This window comes from Odontesthes bonariensis, chromosome 18, assembly GCF_027942865.1.
Source record: "Odontesthes bonariensis isolate fOdoBon6 chromosome 18, fOdoBon6.hap1, whole genome shotgun sequence".
In the NCBI taxonomy this organism is placed as follows: domain Eukaryota; kingdom Metazoa; phylum Chordata; class Actinopteri; order Atheriniformes; family Atherinopsidae; genus Odontesthes; species Odontesthes bonariensis.
In genome coordinates this window covers 18,689,890-18,704,693 of record NC_134523.1, presented here as the reverse complement: position 1 = coordinate 18,704,693, position 14,804 = coordinate 18,689,890, and the positions used below count along the sequence as shown (strand labels likewise).

Sequence of the window (14,804 nt, the reverse complement as noted above, 5' to 3'; positions counted from 1 at the left end):
TAAAACTGAAGCCCAATGTGTCTGTCTGCATCTACTCATCCAGCCTGAAGCTGTACAGACCCAAACACCAACAACGATCAGGAACACTATGGCGCCTTTCGCGCCAGACAAAAAACCCTCTAACATCTGGCTTAAGTCTGCATTTATTCTCAGGTCAAATGATTCTGCAGTGGTTATAGATTTTTTTTTTGTCTACAGCTTTAATAAAAAGTGATTGTAACATGACAACCTGATAATTTTTACCCCTTTTCCAGCATGATGCCATCATCAACAATGGTTATGGAGGCATTTAAGGCTTCTTCCAGCCACGCAAACTAATATGTATGTGCTACCAAGAATGCCGCCTAACACTCACACAACAGAAGTTAGTGGTTGTTGGAAAAAACAGTTGAGCAACAACAATCAGGAGGGATCAGAGAAGTTAAAAATGAATACTGTTTCTTATTAATGATGTTATAATAATATTATCTTATACACTATTATGTGACCTATATTAAAATTGCAATGTGCATTGGAGCAGCATTCCATTTCCATCAGAAGTGGCAAATTTGGAGCTGCAAATAACGTCACACATTATTTGCAGCTCCAAATAATGTGTGACGTTCCTGTTGTAAGTCAGAAAACCAGGATTTGCTCATTGGTCAGTTAAGGTAATCTTTAACAATACCAGTTAATGATAATGATACAATATCTTTTATTTTTAAAAAACAGAGCAGTTTGATCACTTATAGAGGTGATGTAGACAGTGCTGTGTGTGCAACCACCATTTAATGAGAAGTGCTAACAACCAGTTTATTCATGCAGCTATCCCCACTTTATATGTGTGTAGGATCATGTGGTCGGAGGTAGTGATGTTCCTACAACCTTTTTAGTCAGAAATCCAATTCAAGGGGGTTTTCCAGTTGAACTTTCCTAGTTAGAATTTGGAAATACAGAGTTCTGATTTTTCTTTTCCAAAACCAAAACTGAGGCCTAATTGGAGACCTTACTATAGCTTTTGAATCCCTTATGTCTGAGTATAAACCAACTTGGGAGTCTAATTGAACAAGGTGGGTTGGTCTGTGGAGGAAAAGCTGTAACATTGCTGCTTCTAACGAAACTTTTGTGCACAAACATGCATGCTTTTGGCTGCCCCAGACAATGACAACAAATAGTCGTGAAGTACAGTTATTTGTTTGTATCTTCATGCAGCAAATAAGTTGTTGTAACTCTATTCCTTTTTGAAAAATGTTAAAAATTAAACTTTTAAATAAGCTATATCTATTAAGAGGCTTTACAAAATTACTAATAAGCTTGTCTGGGATTACCTTGGCTTCACTTGGTGAAGGAGTGAAAGCAGATGACAGCCGCTGTGGTAAGTGCTAAAACTGGAATGTAGGACATTTAAATATACTTTACATCAATATCTAGTACATGGAACCCTTTTCCAAAGAGGCTCCCACAATTCTGAATAATCCTATCAGCAGCAAGTAAATCTCTTTGGATTTTGCAGCATACCTGATACCAGAGCAAAGAGAGAGATGCAGTACAGTGTAGCAATTGGGAGGATAGCAGAGCCCATGGTGGAGAGACTTAGCCTCCAAGAAAGGTTTCTTATGTGCCAGATAAAAGACAAACTTGTCATTTAAAGGAAAAGTTTGATTGTAACAAAGAAAGAAATCAATACAATATACAAAGTTAATGAGCCGAGCAACAATCTGAAAATGCTTTAAGCAATTATGCGATGACAAAAAGTCTCAATGAGCTGATTTTTAATGACAATTTCTGAACTGTTTAGCTATCTGGCAAAAGAACCAGAATGTCAACTTGCATAGGAGTGGCCAATCTTAGAGCCAACTGATTTGTATCTTTAACCAGCTTTACTGCTGCTGCCACTTTTAATGACTGCAAGACAATACAAATGCACAGCAATATTTTGAATTGTTTATAAAAATAATAATGAACATTTAGAAGTAGAATTGCATTGAAAAATTGTTATTTGAATACAGCTTTAGCATTAATCTCCTTACTTTATGACACTGCCATATAACAAAAGCTGTTTGAGTGTGTTAACATGTATTTGTATGTTTATCTATATAATTTAGTTTTTGGAGAACTGTTTTAAGCTTAGTGAAATTTCAAAAGGCTTTATCTTCTTGTTTTTGAGTAAAACTGCTGCCTTTTTCACAGAGAGGTTATGTTGACTTTTGGAAAAAACTATAGATATACAAGAATAAATTACATACATAAATAAATATCTGTCTGATGGTTCGTTTTCTGAACACCCGTAGAAGGGTTTTACAGCTCTAATTGCTGGATGTGCTGGATCACTTTCCCATCACAAGTACACCATTTAAAAAAACAAACAACATATGGCAATTCCCACACGAAACACTGAATCAAAATAATTTATTTGTTTGTTAGTTATTCATTTTTACGACAAGCAAACAGTGTTATCCCCTCTGAAAACTCTTGTTAATGAGTGTTTAGTTTTTTTTCCTGCCGTTATTTCATATGTTTACATCGCCGCCTTGTGTCGCGGATGAGACGCACAAATATGACGCCTCCGAAACCGGAAGCTGTTTAGAGCGCACGCGTCGTGTCTGCAGAACACTGTGAGTACATTCTGGTCAGTTTTTTTCCTTTTCTAATACTTTGGGTATGCTTTTACCTCGAAGACAAGTTAAATGGCGTGTTTACTGATAAATGATCCTTTAGTTCTACACGGGGCTCTACCCTCATTACGGTTCAGTTCTGGCAGAATACACTGGTGTTTTAATGGACTTACAAAGGTGCTAGCTCGCTAACTGCTGATAGCTAACATAAGCGGTTAAAACTGAATTAATTCAGGTTCCAATCGGTTTTGTTTTTCTTTTGAAGGTTGTGTAAGGTCTGTTCTGCCCCACTGCAAGCCACCAATGGAAAACCAGTCTAACCGGTGACCGTGAAACCATTGAAACCTAACTTCCTTTTCGAAGTCCCGCTTCTGATTTGTGTGTATAATAACAAACTGTAAAAATATGGGGGAAATTTTGTGTCAAAAAAATTAATATAAATATGAACGAATTTATAAATGTATATATAATTAATATAAATATAAAAATGTGATCGAGATATATGTGAGTAAAAATGAATATAAATATGAACGAATTTATAAATATATATATAATTAATATAAATATAAAAATGTGACACACAAATAAATGTATATATGTATATAAATATACATACATTTGTAAATATATTTTCGAGATTTTAAAATAAATATGCTTGACTTTGTGTGTGCAATCTGGCAGTCTGCATTTGTGGATCCATTGTTTGCATTTGTGGATCCATTTTTTGCTCTCCATGGCGTAATTTTGACACACTCCTACTGTGCTGCACGATGCACAAACAAATGCATGCCGATTTGAATGTGAACAGCGGCACAGCCCTCTATTCACGGAGCATCCACCAGATGGCAGTGTGCAAGGCACAGGGCAATGGCAGTGCCTAGCAGTCCAAGACAGAGGCTTTGGACGATTAATATGGAGTCGACAAGTGGAAAAACTGGATGGGTATGACTAGTAGTTTAATCATTTATAACTTTTCCTAAATCCCTTTGGCTAGGCAGAATGAAAGGTAAAATGTAATGTAATGTATACTACAACCTGCGATTTCTCATGCTTTGAAACCTGCAGCTTATAACATAGTGCAGCTGATGTTCATTGTGTTATATTTGTTATCTAAATGTTCAGAACATATCATCAATGACGCTAGTCATAGCAGCTCCGCTAGCATCAATAGCTATTCTGTTGTCAGAATGCTTTCTCCCACTGACCGAGAACCTGAATCGGAATCTATCAAAGATTCCCTAGGTTCTATCTACTCTGATTCTATCTACGTCAATGCTAGCTCCAGACCAGTCTTAATGAAGAATACCCTGGACTAATAAGTTTAATACATTTTACCTTTCATTCTGCCTAGCCAAAGGGATTTAGGAAAAGTGCACACTGCCATCTGGTGAATGCTCCGTGAATAGAGGGCTGTGCCGCTGTTCACATTCAAATCGGCATGCATTTGTTTGTGCATCGTGCAGCACAGTAGGAGTGTGTCAAAATTACGCCATGGAGAGCAAAAAATGGATCCACAAATGCAGACTGCCAGACTGCACACACAAAGTCAAGCATATTTATTTTAAAATCTCAAAAATATATTTACAAATGTATGTATATTTATATACATATATACATTTATTTGTCACATTTTTATATTTATATTAATTATATATACATTTATAAATTCGTTCATATTTATATTAATTTTTTTGACACAAAATTTCCCCCATATAAAAACACCCTACCGTCGGCGTCATCACAAGTTACCTTAACTTAAACCTGCTTACACTTGGAAGAAATAGACCATCTCACAACTAACATATGCACCAATCGTTGTGCAGTTTGTTGCAAAAGTTTGTTGGAAAAACAATAGACAAGATTCTAAGTTCATTCGACTAAATGGTTCAGATCTCTTGTAGACAGCGTCAGTGTATTTTCGGAGGTTGGTTTAGTGAAACTATATGAGTATGTTAATCTGGAGATGAGGGAAGCTCATCTTTAAGTCTTTAATATACATTTAAACCTATTTGAATGTAGGATTTATTTTCCTTTGACTCTGATCTTGAAGGCTGAAACTTCTGTCTGAGGCAGATTTTAAATTCTTGATTCATTCAGTTGATGTAAAAGGACATGTTGGGTTGTTTCATTTAAAGAAGTGAAGCTCAATTGCATATTGGTGCTTTACCCTAGTACTGTTTCTACCAGGGCCAATGATCAGTCAAAGAAAATGAATTGGTCTACAACTTTTAACATACACGACACTGATTGAACACGAATTTGTTGATGAAATATTCCATAATTTTATTTTCAGTGTCACCTGTATTTTCTTCCATCAGGTTACAGCTGAACTAATGGATTAAAAGAAAAATCTTTCTTATGACACATCAAAAGATTGCATTATGAACTTATAGACATAATCCCTCAAGTCAGGCAGACCAGACTTTTAAAAACGCAGTCGACCGAATAAGTTTGAAGCAGCGGATTTTCTTGAACATTTTCCAATGTTGTCATGGCTTTGGACATACTTCGGTTAGTAAAATTAAATGGCTAAGTCGAGCTGTAACCATAGCTTGGCTCAACTGCATGTAACCATGCTTCAGCCATTCTCCTGCTAAGTATATATATTTTAAAGTTCTTGCCATTTTTCACTCTTTCTATGGATCTGCGATCACTTAAGCTAAATAGGGTACACATAGGGTGACCAGATTCCAATTCACCAGATGTGGGACAAAGACTGTTTGTGTGGGACAATGTGGGATACCAATGCATCGAGTTAGTCTAAAAATAACTTTAAAGAAAGAAACATCTCTATTCTGCCCCTAGATAGACAGTCAGGACTAAAACTGCTCTTTCAATTATAGTGCTTTAATAAGGATATGCCTTTCCTGTATTTTCTCTAACTTTACCAGAATCGCCTTGCACTGGTTTCAGCCAGGGGTAGATGGTTTCTCAGTCTTTGTTTTTTTTTTTTTTTTTTAATACTTTATTGCAAGTTTCACACGGTCATAGAAACATTTCTTTTGATTGCAGTTCCATCTTGCAAACATTTTTTTTTTTTGTCCATAAAGAATGGTAACAAGTGAAGTAAACTGATAAGTGCCGGGGAGAAGTAAAAGGAAAAATAAAATCCAACGGCTTACATATATTGTTCATACCGCAAAGCCAATAAGGGGGAGGGGCAAGAAGAAAAATAAATAAATAAATAAATAAAAGGAAAAAGAAAAGAAAAGAGGAAACCGCCCAATATTTTAGTAGATAGATAGATCATAAATGTGTGTGTGTGTGCGTGTTCATGTACGTGTATGCGTGGGGGTATGGGTTAGTAGGTGGATGCTTTGTTTTAATTATATTTATTTCAATCTGTTCTGTTAAAATAGCTTGTTATTTTAAGTATTATGCTATTTGGATATAGTTTATACCATTTATGTAATTGATTTCTGGAGCGTAAAGTAAGTTTCTCCATATTCAAAATATTTTCTATTGTATTATACCAATTATCAAGGTTTGGTGGTATTGGTTGTTTCCACGCTTTTGTTATTTGTTTTATTGCAGAAATACGCAATATATGGAATAACCTTTGATTTGTTGGTTTAATTTTACTTGAGATATTAATGCCTAATAGGTTCTCTACAGTCAGGGATTGTTTTATACTCAAGATGTATTTCACAGCTTTTTCAAATCCTTCCCAGAATGTGTTTAATACTGGACATACAAAAAATATGTGACTGTAGTTTGCTCTTTGTTCTCCACAGTTCCTCCAGCAATTTTTCCCTGTTTGCGTTCGGCTACATTTCTCCGGTGTAATGAAAAATCTCTGTTGTATTTTCCATGCAAATTCATTCCAATATCTTGATTGTGTAATTTTTATATTTCCTTTTAGTGAATCTAACCAGTTTTCCATTGTGATGTCAAAATTCAATTCCTCTTCCCATTTTTGTTTTACTTCCATTTTAACACTGGTCAGTTTTAGTAATATTTTATATATTTTTGAGAGCTTACCGTTGCCTGTGAATCTGTTGTCCCCTAAATATTGGATTAATTCATTTTCTGTTTCTTCTGGTGGGTGTTCCTTAATATAGCTTCTTACTTGTAAATACTTAAAGAAATATTTCTTATCCAACTCAAACTTAAGTATAAGGTTTTCATATGATTCAACAATGTGGTTATTCAAAAGTTGTGCATAAGTTATGAGACCCTTAGCAGCCCAGTAATCCAAGATTTGATCCATTTTATTCGGTTGGAAGTCTGGGTCATGTGCCATTTCTCTTAGATATACATTATTAGTTCTTATTTTTGTTTTTTTACAGAAACTTTCCCAGTTCCTTATGGTGTTAAAAATACAAAAGCTATGTCCTGTATACTTTTTTTGTGTTTTACTTTCTAAAAAAGGTACTGTCCCTAGAGATAAGGTTGAGACTTCTTTTTCTATATTAATCCACTTACACTCCTGTTTTTTATTCATCCATTTCAGTATTATTTGGATTTGCGTTGAGTAAAAATAGTTTTCCAAATTTGGCACCGCTAAACCCCCTTCTTCCCTCTGTTGAGTTAATGACTGCAGTTTAATTCGATGTTTTCTATTATTCCATATAAAATTTGAAATGATTTTATTCCATTCTTTGAACTGGGTTTCAAGAATCCTTAGTGGCAGGGCCTGAAACAAAAATAAAAAGCGTGGTAGGATCATCATTTTTATTGTATCTACCCTTCCAAAAATACCATCTGGGATCATCTTCCACCTATTTAAGTCCTGTTTTATGTTGTGTTCCATTACTCCATAATTAATTTCATATAAGTCTTTTAAATTATTACTAATATTAATGCCCAGATATTTTATTTTCTGTGTATACTTAAACTTAAAATATTTTCTCAAGTCTGGTCCAATTTCTTTCCCGATAATTAATACCTCACACTTACTTTCGTTTAACTTATATCCTGAAAATTTACTAAATTCTTGAATTTCTTTTTTTAATTCCTGAAAAGATTTTGTAGGGTTTTGTAAATAAATAATAACATCATCTGCATATAGGGCTAATTTGTGTAGGTCTTTCCCTATTTGAATCCCTTTTATATGTGTATTTTGTCTTATAGCTACTGCTAATACTTTTATATAAATAGCAAACAAGAGTGGGGATAGTGGATCTCCTTGTCTAGTGCCTCTTTGTAATTTAATTGTTCTAGATATTGTGCCATTTGTTTTTACCCTAGAAATTGGGTTGCTGTATATTGCTTTTAGCCATGAACAAAAAATTTCATCTAATCCTATTTTATTAAATACCTCAAACATAAATTTCCAACTGACGAGGTCAAATGCTTTTTCTGCGTCTAAAGTAATCAAAACCATATCTTCATTTTGTCTTTGGGCATAATCTTTGTCTTTGTTGTAGCTGCATTTTCTTTTCTTAGTTGTACGAGTGTTTAGGGCTGTCGCAATAACCGCAAAAATGAAATATCGCGATATGACGACGCCCACCACGCTTCATGATAGGTCACCGCGATCACCGCACGTATTTTCGATAGCGTCCGTGCAGGTTTCAATCTACATGCGCACGGTCCTATTAGCAACATTAAACGTTCGTTTTGCAAAGCTTTGAAACTTACCGAGTGGTCACTGTTGTTCATAGATGTTACACACAAAAAAATTATAGCAAAATATGCTTTCCAGCAGAAGTTTGACGATCGTTTTGACGAACTACTTTTTCATCACCGCACGTGACCTGATCTCGCCACAACTTAACACACTTTAGAAAGAGAAAATGGAAGCCGCACTAGTATCGAAAGCAAATGTTACTTCGCCCCTTTGGGAGCATTTCGGCTTTCAACCAAATGAAAAGGGTGAACCAGCCAATTTTTAAACGAGGCGATTTGTAAAATCTGCCGAAAAACGGTTCAAGTGAAACGAGGGAACACAACTAATTTAAAGGCTCACCTAGCAAGCTATCATCCGGCTATTGCGGCACGGTTGCCGCCGCCTCCTGCCACACAGAGTCGCGGAGCAGCTCATGTTGGGGCGAGCCGACAGATACAGAAGAGACAGTGACAGACATAAACGCCTAACAGGTGCTGTTACACGGTATCTGGCTGAGGAGATGGTGCCGTTTGCTACTGTGGTATAATTTTTTGTGTGTGTGAAGTTGTAGTGCCTGGTACATCTCACTTTGTATACTTAATTTAAAAAAAAACAAAACAGGCACTTGTTTTTTAGTTCATTTCATATTTTATTTGCATTTAAAAGTTCAGCCTTCTCCTGAATTCTATTTTTAAGTTCAACAAGGACATGCGCGTAACAAGGACATGACCGAGATATAATTTTTTTGTGTGTGTGAAGTTGTAGTGCCTGGTACATTTCATTTTGTATACTTAATTTAAAAAAACAACAAAACAGGCACTTGTTTTTTTTAGTTCATTTCATATTTTATTTGCATTTAAAAGTTCAACTTCAGCCTTCTCCTGAATTCTGTTTTTAAGTTCAATCAGTAGGAGAAACAACTTGCATCTTGCATCTGTGCCGTTACCGCCCTTTGTTCTGCTTTCAATAAAATAAAGTGTTATAAAGTTGCCATGTCTTTTTATAACCTTTTTTAAATGTGTAAGTGCTATGTTTCAGAGGAAATATTGCAATGAGTTTAGTAATTTAGTAATTAACAAATGAATTTGCTAGATAGATAGATAAAAAAAAAAAAAAGATGGCACAATAATATCGCATATCGCAATATTGAGCTGCCCTGACTCACCGCAGTGGGAATTCCTCAACCGCGACAGCCCTACGAGTGTTGCTTTCCTCCCTTTTCGACCATATCTCGTGCTGCATGCTGGTGCCGTTCTGACCTGATTTGCATAATTTTTTGTTGTTGGGCTCCCTTAACCTGAGTCCGCATTCCCATTTTATTGACATGATCAAACAGCCCCACCACGCCCTCACTGCTTTCTCCACACAGCCATTTGATAAATGCCAGATTATAAAATACGCATTTCAAAACTATCTGAATGTCAATAACAATGCGGGACAACGTCTCAATGTGAAAAGTAATGAAAATGAGTGACTGTCCTGCACAAAGCGGGACATCCGGTCACCTTAGGTACACATGTGAGCTCAAATCAGCCTGATTGCTCTGTCCTCCTTTCACTGTTTTCAGTGTAAAAGACATGTCTCTTCAGACACAAACGATGAAGCAGGGAGGAGAGGAACAGAAAGGAGAAGAGGAAGGAGTTACTTTAAAAGAAGGAGAAGAAGAACAGACACAGAAGGGAGGGATGAAGAGGAAACATGATGATGATGAAGAAGAAGAAGAAACCTCACCCACCAAGAAGCAGGTACGCTTGAACGACCAAGTGACTGATCGGACAGATGGCTGATCAGTGTGAATACTGATGATTTGTTATTGATCCTTCAGGGGTCGGATCACAGTGTAAAGGTGGCGAGTCACTACAACAAGCTGCAGGAAGTTGGTCTGGTGGTTCGAAGTCAAAGCAGGATCTTCTTCATGAGGAACTTTAACAACTGGCTTAAGAGTGTCTTGATCGGTAACTATCAGTAAACATATTAGTTGCCAGAGCACCAGTCATCACTGTCTGATTTTCACTCAGTAGCACATACGATCAGTCTGTAAAATCATTTTGAGCCTGCAATAGTCATTATAACTGTTAGCCAGTTGGAAATTTTAGACTATTGCTTACTTTGTAAGTTAAAAAATATATATATATATCTTTTTGTTATTATTAACAGGTGAGATCCTCGAGCAGGTACGGGAGGCAGGACACAGGCAGGTGTCTGTGTTGGACCTTGGATGCGGAAAAGGAGGAGACCTACTGAAGTGGAGAAGAGGAGGAATCGGTCACCTGGTCTGTGCAGGTATTCAGTTATTACCGTCTTATCCTCAGAACTCTTTGAAAACCCCTTTAAGATGGACTTTCTAACAATGATCCATCTTCCAGATGATTACATTTAGAAGTTACCCCCTTCACATTTTTTTAATCCACTTGTGTCAGGGGTATTTTACTGAAGAGAAGTTGTTTTGCATTAAAATATATGTTGATAATTGTATATATTTTTTTTATTTTCAGATATAGCAGCCGTGTCAGTGGAGCAGTGCCAGAGTCGTTATGAAGACATGAAAAGGAAAAGTCACCATAATGAGAGAATCTTCAGCGCTCAATTTATCACCGCAGATTGTTCAAAGGTAGAACTGTAAAAGTTCCTGAGCACAGACGGAGATTTTCACTATTTTATTGTCTGTCTTTAGATTGAAAGCACACAAAAAGACGTCAAGGTATGACAATTTCTTTTCTTCTTTTCACCCAATTGACCTGTTTTCTGCAGGAGGTTTTGTCAGAGAAGCTGGATGACCCAGACCAGATGTTTGACATCTGCAGCTGTCAGTTTGTGTATCATTACTCATTTGAGAGCGAGCAGAAAGCAGACATGATGCTGAAGAATGCCTGTGAGCGTCTGAAACCTGGAGGCTTCTTCATTGGGACCACGCCAGACGCCTATGAACTCGTGTAAGAACAAAAATGTATCTGTAAAGCTGCACGACTCTGCTTCCTGTCTGATTCTAACAGGAAATCTCACTGATAGATGGTGGTTATAGAAATTTCCCTCACTTTATGAAACAACCACTTCTTTTAATCAGTGACTACATTTTTCTATCAACAAAAAACTGGAAGTGTTTATTTTATTCGATGCATCGCATCACATAATTCAGCTTATTAGCGACGGTTGGATTGCCTCACAGAGCCTGTATAGAACTGGTTACTGTGGAAACATGTAGAACGTTTACAATGACCTTGTGATTACTTTTCTCCTCCTTTGCTGCAGTAAACGTCTGGAGGCATCAGATTCTCTATCGTTTGGAAGTGAAGTCTTCAAAGTTTCCTTTCAGTCCAAAGGTTCCTATCCTCTGTTCGGATGCCAGTATCATTTCAGCCTTGAGGAAGTTGTTGACGTCCCTGAGTTTCTTGTCTACTTTCCTCTTTTTGAACAGTAAGATTTTATTTATGTTTTGTTTTTCACCAAGACTTAATAATGCACATATTTCTGTGTTGTGTGGACGTTCCACAGACTGATAAAAACACAAAATGCTAAGGTTTACAGACATCGATTTAAGGATACTTTCTCTACCATACTGTTTCTGTACTGTGGAATTAAAGTACTGTGCTTGTGTTCCTCTTTGCGTCAGCATGGCAAAGCGTTACAACATGCGTCTGGTGTTGAAGCAGAGGTTTTCTGAGTTCTTCGAGGAGAAGGTGAAGAAGGATCATCATCGTAGACTCATGATGAAGATGATGGCTTTGGAGGTAGGTCTTGTTAAGTTGTACATGTGATGTTTGCAAAAGTAATTGCCTACGTCACTTGAAATAATTAGTCCTAATCCCCAAATGTTGACTACAGGGATACATTTTGGCGGTAAGTATCTCATTTTGAGCGGCATTGTTGTCCCCTTTTTCTATCTGCATGTTACTGTTTTCAAATTCTCTTCTTCTATGGGAAACAACCTCTGAGCTGCAACCTACACATCACAAATGTGGGCATAGATTTGTATCGTGCCATAAGAAAGATCTGCCTGTTGATTTGCTCATCGTTTCCAGCAAAACAAGTTTCCCCTCATTGCCATTGTGAGGAGGCCCTGTTGCTGCAGTTAGCGTTTTCCTTGACGATTGGGAATCAAAGTGTTTTTTACCCCCAACCCAGAGTGCTAAATTGGAGCACCTAGAGCTTTTTCCAGCATTGACACAAAGATGTAGACATGGGTCTAGATATGTGGTACTAGTTAGTGGCTGAATGATCACGTAATGAACATGGATTTTATTCTGACTTATTTAACTTTTGTTGCGTTTCTAGCCGTTTCCCTGTGACGACGGAGGTCGACAGGCTACGGACAGCAAAGAAGAGTACTGCCATGCTAAAGAGCACTGCAGCAGAGCCGGAGTGAGACCACCAGTGGTGAGCTTTCAGCACACAGCTGCAGCGTGGCTCGGTGTGTTTGGTTGTGTACGCTCTAACAGTGTTGTCTGTTTGTGTGCAGGGAACCCTGAGCAGATCTGAGTGGGGTGCAACCGGTAAGTGTCTGTCTTCTCTCAGTGTGCTGATCTGTTTAAACTTTAAACAGATAAAGTTAAACGGTGGATAAGCTGTTAAAATGGCTGTTTTAAAGTATTTTCAGACTCCAGGCTCCAGACTCCAGGCTTCTGTTCTTGTTGTGTTTGAATCTACTTGTTTGGCTCACAATGAGGAGAATTGATCAGTAAACTCACACGGTATTTGCCGTACCGTTTCTATGGTTTCTTGGTCATATGACCAATTAAGCTGCGAGTGTTCACATGAGGAAGCACCTGAAAATAGATAAACTGAGTTTATAATAGTGATGGCCTAGCTTCTCTGCTTTCCTAATTACCACTGACACCCTGATTGAACAGACTAGTTTGAAGAAGATTTATGGAAGTTGCTGATGAGTTTAACCCTTCAACTGTTGTCTCTGTTGCTTGCAGGTATCTACTTGGTGTTCGTCTTTCAGAAGATGTCTTGATGCTGAAAACAAAGCCCTCTTGTTTACGTTGCGGAGCTCCCTGCTGCTCACTTCTGTTGTTCCTCAGTTTGCGTTTGTACAGTATATCTGTTTTCTTTTAAGTTGCATTTGATAAAATCTATGAACTGTAATAGGTTTGTTGGATAAATGAATTCAAACTACATTTTCATTTTATCTTGTATTTATTTATTTTTTTCAGAATTTGTGTCTTAGAACGCAGTGAGGAAATGATTAAGGGCAAATCATCCTTAGTTTTAGCTCCACTGTCCAAGGTTTTAGAACTGCTCCCTTTCTTTAATGATGAGGATGGAAAAGCATAAGTATATTTACCAATTTGCCATTTTCTTTTACAGCCATCTGTAGCCTTAATATAGAGGGCATGAGCCTATTACACGGGAAAAAAAGACCAAGAAATGCAAGTCTAGACAAAGTCTTTGTCAGGGTATTCTCGGTGTTTGTAGACTTTTTTTTTTTTATGCGAGTACTGAGCATCACAGAAGGACGAGTTAATGAAACTAATTTCACATTTTCACAGTTGGGAACGTCTATTTTGCTATTTTCAAGTGAAGCAATCACCTGAAGCGTTAAGTGTCGTAAATTAATTACAAAGATCGATTGAGTGTAATTAATGCAAGAATGGTTGAAAGAACAAAAAAGTGCATATGAATGCTTTAAGCAGCCTGAAAAGTCATAATGGAGTAGCTTTGTGAAAGCAGGAATGTTTTCTTTGGAGCTAAAAATAGCAAAAGGAAACTTTTTTTTTTTTCTACTGTACTTATGGCATCCATTTATTTTTCTTTGTCTCAAACTGGAGGGTGTAGTGAACCTGTTAGTCCTGGTGGAGGAGACCTATTCTCAGACCTGAATCTGTGATGCTGCATATGATCAGAGTGACTTGGTTTGAGAAGATCTTACGCTGATGCTCGCTGAGTCACTTCCACCCTTCATGACAGACTGCCAGCAGCTGCTTGTGTGTGTGTGTGTGTGTGCCACGTTCCATTTATAAACGCACTCCATCTATAAACATGGGTCAGAAATATCACACATAAAATGATGCATTCCACCTGACATAAAGCCTCCGCAGCTCTTAAATCAGAACTATGTGTGCCCATCTGGACTTTGTTTAGTAAAATATAAAGTCGTACTACTGTCAGAAAGGATGCTGCTCTGCTCTCTTACGTGGACGTGTGAGCTGAGATCTTTCCCGGCAGCATTGCCAGACTAAACCAGTTCATGAGTAAACACAAGTTTAATCGTCTTCTGCAAATATCACATTGTTTCCTTGGTAAGAAGTTCCCTGTTCCTTTTCTCTACCCAGTTGACGTGTTTCCTGGTGTGTCCGGTATTTAGCTGTGTTTAAATTTCTGCCACACGTTCATCAAGCTTTGATGAGCATTTTGCACCGTTTGCAATTTTTTTCTGACACTTTTTTACTGAAAAATACTCTTAAGGATTGTTTTTTCTACCAAAAAATGGATTTAAAGCTAAATGCTAATTATCTTTTTCAAAATTAAGAGTTTTTACCAAACTTCTAAATGGGTTAAGGTTATTTATTTATTTTTAAAGTCGGCTACTCAAATGACATTGAAATATCTTATCATCAACCTTTGAAATATGCGTTGTTACCAAGTACCCACCAGCATTGGAGGTTGTTAAAATTAGCTCTAATTAGCTTCAGCTTAAGCTATGTACAGAAGGGTCC

At 37.1% G+C, this 14,804-nt stretch overlaps 1 protein-coding gene across 2 annotated transcripts; it reads left to right on the top strand.

Annotated features, from left to right (window-relative positions):
* Window positions 1–2,548: 2,548 nt before the first annotated feature.
* rnmt (RNA (guanine-7-) methyltransferase) lies at window positions 2,549–13,265 on the top strand. 2 transcript variants are annotated; one of them, XM_075449294.1, is made up of 11 exons: window positions 2,549–2,594; window positions 9,713–9,890; window positions 9,971–10,100; window positions 10,303–10,428; window positions 10,641–10,756; window positions 10,897–11,078; window positions 11,395–11,559; window positions 11,756–11,873; window positions 12,418–12,519; window positions 12,602–12,635; window positions 13,065–13,265. In XM_075449294.1, exons 2-11 carry the CDS (start codon window positions 9,723–9,725, stop codon window positions 13,100–13,102), a joined length of 1,179 nt encoding a protein of 392 aa, XP_075305409.1. In that variant the 5' UTR covers window positions 2,549–2,594; window positions 9,713–9,722; the 3' UTR covers window positions 13,103–13,265. The 2 variants fall into 2 exon arrangements, with proteins under 2 accessions (XP_075305409.1, XP_075305410.1); XM_075449295.1 differs by having other exon boundaries at window positions 2,553–2,608.
* Window positions 13,266–14,804: the final 1,539 nt, after the last annotated feature.